General features: G+C 39.9%; 1 protein-coding gene across 1 annotated transcript; it reads left to right on the top strand.

Moving 5' to 3' along the window:
- The first annotated feature begins 1,576 nt into the window (after nt 1-1,576).
- Nucleotides 1,577-4,552, top strand: GPR132 (G protein-coupled receptor 132). Its single transcript, XM_010079079.1, has 3 exons — nt 1,577-2,645; nt 3,089-3,123; nt 4,481-4,552. The coding sequence occupies exons 1-3, from the start codon at nt 1,577-1,579 to the stop codon at nt 4,550-4,552; spliced, it is 1,176 nt and encodes a 391-aa protein (XP_010077381.1).
- The last annotated feature ends 145 nt before the right edge of the window (nt 4,553-4,697 follow it).

Genomic DNA, 4,697 nt, shown 5'->3' with positions numbered 1-4,697 from the left:
TGCAGGAGAACACCCCCACAGCACTGGGGGCAGACTGTTTCCCCTTGGTCTGCTTAAGACAGGCCCAAACAGGCAACAAATACATGTTCCAAGGCTGTGAAAAGCTACCTTCTCCCCTGCATGAACTCAGTGTTAAATAAATTGCTCATAGACACTGTGGACAATGAAAGCTCATGCCCCTCCACTGTCTGAAGGGACTTAATCTCTGTCAACATATCTCCTCTTTCTGGAGTTAGCTGACTGTTCCCTGGAGCAGTTGTCCAGCCCATAAGAGAATGCCCAAAAGATTAGGCCAGACAGGACCTTTTTTAATCAAGGATGCTATAGAGCAGACACCTTCAACTCATAAATATTGCCATACAAGTACAATTTTTAAGGGCACACAACACCATTTTGGCACACCCACCTCCACATTCCTCTTGGAGAAGACTTCTGCATGGAAATCATCATGCAACTTTGCAAGAAATGCTTCTCCTAGCACTACTTAACACTAACCAAATGTCAGGTCTGGTCTTGTGTATGGTTATCTTGGAAAGGTGGTGGTTTTTGTCACCACACTTGTTTAAAGAGCATTAATTTCCTTCACCTCCATTTCTTAAATGTGTGTATATTCTTCTCTTTGGTCTCCTTTACTTCCTCTAACTGCCCTTATTTCCTGTTGTTTCCCAGAGGCATCAAACAGATGTGGCAGGCAGTTTCACCAGATTAGTATAGTGGGTGTTATATGGCACTACAAGTTTATTTCACAGAATGGCTGAGGTTAGAAGGGACCTCTGGAGGTCACTTTGTCCAACCCTCCTGCTCAAGTAGGGCCACCTGAAGAAGTTGCCCAGGACCATGTCAAGACAACTCCCAAGTGTCTCCAAGATTGGAGACTCCACAGCCAACTCCACAAGTTTATGTGCTTCAGCTGCAGCTATTCATTAGGAGGAGGGAGGAGAAAAAGCATGAATTAGCTGGATCTGAATCACGATGTTGTAATACAGTGTGGAGGTACACACCAGTGGCCAGATTCCGGTTCCTGTATGCTGGGTAGTCTCTGACATAAGAACTATCACCACCCACTTCAGACAATTCCCCCATCTGATCAACCACAAATTATATCTTTTGAAAGTCTGCCTCTGAAATCTCTATGGTTTGCATTTTTTGTTACTCAGGTTAAAAAAAAAAAAAAAAAAAAAAAAAAGAATTTAAGACTAATGCCCTTAATTTCCTCTGGGAAGTGACTTTAGTAATTGCTCAGCAGCTCTGTCTAATTTATGAGGCAGCCTGGTTTAGGGACAGTCTGAATACCCTGTTTTAGTGAATAGGCACACTGTAGGCAAGAAATTCCTTGTGAGGTTTACTCTTTCCTGGAAGTAAGCCAGACCTGATTCCCAGGGGACACAACAGGAGTTCTTGGAAAACTTGCCTGTCTTAGATGCTTCCCCAAGACAAGCAACCCACTAGTTCCCCTGACATGTCCTGTTGGCACCTATGGGACCATAACCTTTACCGATACATTTCTAAGTGATGCAAATGCTAACTCTCCACCTTGTCTTGTGATTCTCAGGAAACATCAGCTGAAAACAGAATAATGGAAAATTGTACAGACACAAATAACAGCTCCACTTGCACAGGAGTTCCCTACAAAGACAGCAAGACACTCCTGGTTGCTGTTTACAGCATCGTTTTTGCCATAGGCCTTCCGGCAAATTGCTTAACTTCCCTGCTTACGTTTGTACAAATCCAAAGGAATAAAGTAATCGCCATCTACATTTTCAGTTTATCGTTGTGTGAGCTGATGTATTTAAGTACCTTGCCTCTCTGGATTATCTACGTGCAAAATGAGCACCAGTGGAAGATGGGTGTAAAGGCTTGCAGAGTAACAGGATTCATCTTTTTCTGCAACATCTACATCAGCATTCTGCTTTTGTGCTGCATTTCTGTGGATCGTTATGTGGCACTGGTGTATGCTCTGGAGTCAAGGGGGAGAAGAGGACAGAAAAAGGCAATCATAATAGTGTGTTTCCTCTTTGCTGTGGTTGCAATAATCCACATTCCAGTATTTTACATGGAAGATAATCCACAAGATATGGATAACAAGACTTGCTTTGAGACTTTGCCCCTTGACATAAAATTGGCTTCTTTTAGCTTTGCCAGATTCCTATTTGGATTTGCCATACCTTTCACAGTCCTCATTTTCACAAACTACAAAATTTTCCAAAGCACAAAAACAAGCAGCAGCTTGACTTGTCACCAAAAAGCCAAAGTGAAGTATCTGGCTATTGCCATTATTGTCATTTTCCTGATCTGCTTTGCTCCCTACCATGTGGTACTCTTAATAAGATCCATATACTTTATGTTTCATCAGAATTGCTCATGTCCATTTGAAAAAGATATATATTCAATTTTTACGGTGTTTCTGTGTTTAGCCACTGCAAACAGCGTTGCCGATCCAATCATCTACGTGCTGGTTAGTGAAAACGTCAGAAAAGATTTTTATAGGAGTCTGAGAAGATGGAGATTGAACTCATCCAGGCTGAATTCATCCATTAATCACAAGACTGACAGCTTAAAATTGAAAATGTCAAAAGAATCACAGGAAGGAGAGCTAAGAGAAGAAAACAAAGAGATACCAGATTCATCTGACATTCAAAAGACCTGTAATAGTGGCAAAGACCAAAAAGGTGGCAGCTAGTAGTTAGCTGCTGACACAAATAAGAAGTGCCCAACACCAGCTGCGGGCTGCAGAATGCAGCACACAAGTATTTACATGCTGATGTCCATGGGAAGTTTTGTCATAGTGCACGGGCCAGCAGCTCCTTGAGGATGCTACAGGAGTGATATTTCTTATTTCTGTTTGTCTCCTACAACAAATTCTGTCCACCAGTATCATTGGTGAAAATATTGCTTTGCTAAGGACATGTGGAATAAACTAAGTTATTTACTTTGACTCAAACTGAAATCTTAAAAACTGTGGGGTTTTTTTGGACTAGCTCTTTTCCTCATATGAATTCAGAACCACTTTTATCTTCAGAGCTGGACAAAAAAAACTTCCTTCTGAGGAGAACAATGTAGGACCCATTCTTATGGTTGAAATTTTTAGTTCTTGAGGAGGTACATGATCAGATTCTCATACACGTACTCTGTTGTTAACGTTTGTGGTTAACCAGTGGAAAATATTAAAAACAAGGAAGTCTTTCAACAAGAGCCTTGAAAATGTTCCTAATGCTTCAGTATGCAGCTTTATCTACCTTGCATGTTCTGGGGAGAATTAGATGGCAAACAGTGGCCTCATAAAGTACTTTTACTGTATTAGTCAAGATCTTGCGCTGTCCTGAAATTCTTAAAATGTACAGTTTTAATGCTTCACATTTTATAATTAGTAAATTGTACTTTTTTTGCAATTAAATCTGGAATGCACTGAAGGATATAGAAAATTTATACATTTCCAAGTGGTGTCAGGAACTGTTGTTATGCCACCACTGAATGTTTGTTGAACTTGTGTTTCATTTCTGCTCAAGCTAACACCTCCCTTTTGGTACTGATCCAGCTTTCAGTGTGTAGGAGCCCGTACAAGAATTAAGTGCCTTACTGACGAGGAAGGGCTGGCAGCCTGGAGAACGCAGCCCTTCTCCCCATAGATGGGAGCCCCCTGGGACACACTGGTGGTGCACACGTGAGACTACGCTGGGGCAGATTTCGTTGTTGCTGCTGCCGCTTTTGCTAAGAATAAATTATTGATGGTTGTTTCCTGTGCCTTCAAACTAGAAATTAAAAAATAATAATTACACAAATCTGGCAAGATTTATCTAAATGGCTGCTTCATATTTTTCTGTGATCAAAGTAAAACAGACAAAGATCATGAACCAGTTGGATGTTTAGTTGAGTATGAGTTTGTACAGTGTTTCACATCATTTTGTTTCTTCTGTAATGTTTTTAAAATGTTATTAATGTTCACATTTCTAAATTGAACTAACATTAGCCAATGTTAATGTAAATACAATACTTATGAATGTTTTAAAATTGTCTTAGGCATTTCTGTATATTATGCTTTATTCTTATACACTTTTGCAAAGAAGCATTGTGCCAAAATGGCATTTCTTCAAGTTATTGTATTTATGACATATTTAATATTTGTATTATTTAATGACTCCTCTGGCATCTACTTGTGAAATGCTTGTGTCCTCAAAAGTAGTTCACATAATACTGAATTGAATAGGAGATTGTTTCTTGGAAAAAGGTGAAATTCTGTTGTGATGCTAATTACCAAACTGTGGGTTTGTATTGTCATACTATTCCAGAGATCAAGCTCTCTAAGGTCTCGAGGACAGATCTGCAAAGTGCTGAATATCTGTAACTGTGCTGAAAATCAAACTTTCCATTACCAAAAAAACAACCAGCAGCAGGCATTGCTCGTAATAGCCCCAGCCAGAGCAGTGCTGATTAATCTCTGAAGACCCATATGCAAACTGCCCCAACCTCAGAATTTTCATAGTCTAAACATAAAACTCTGATGAATAATAGCAGTGAATTTAGAAGAAACCAAAGATACAGACTTCTGAACTGATTGGAATGGATGCAAATTAGATATTCACCTTGATGAATTTTGAAATCTCTCTGATGTTGTTCCTCTGATAAAACATGTCTTAAGAGCAAGCAACATTGGAGCCCAGTGCTGTAGGTGCAGGGGACAGGGATGATGCAACATCTGT

The sequence above is a fragment of the Pterocles gutturalis genome, unplaced genomic scaffold, assembly GCF_000699245.1.
Source record: "Pterocles gutturalis isolate BGI_N339 unplaced genomic scaffold, ASM69924v1 scaffold32553, whole genome shotgun sequence".
NCBI classification, from domain to species: Eukaryota; Metazoa; Chordata; class Aves; order Pterocliformes; family Pteroclidae; genus Pterocles; species Pterocles gutturalis.
This window is presented reverse-complemented; position numbering and strand designations above follow the sequence as displayed.

Coding starts and splice junctions, on each gene's coding strand:
- GPR132 (XM_010079079.1), top strand. CDS start 1,577: ATGGAAAATTGTACAGACACAAATAACAGCTCCACTTGCACAGGAGTT. Junction 2,646..3,088: donor ATCTGACATTCAAAAGACCT/GTAATAGTGGCA, acceptor TGAAATTTTTAG/TTCTTGAGGAGGTACATGAT. Junction 3,124..4,480: donor ATGATCAGATTCTCATACAC/GTACTCTGTTGT, acceptor GAATTTTCATAG/TCTAAACATAAAACTCTGAT.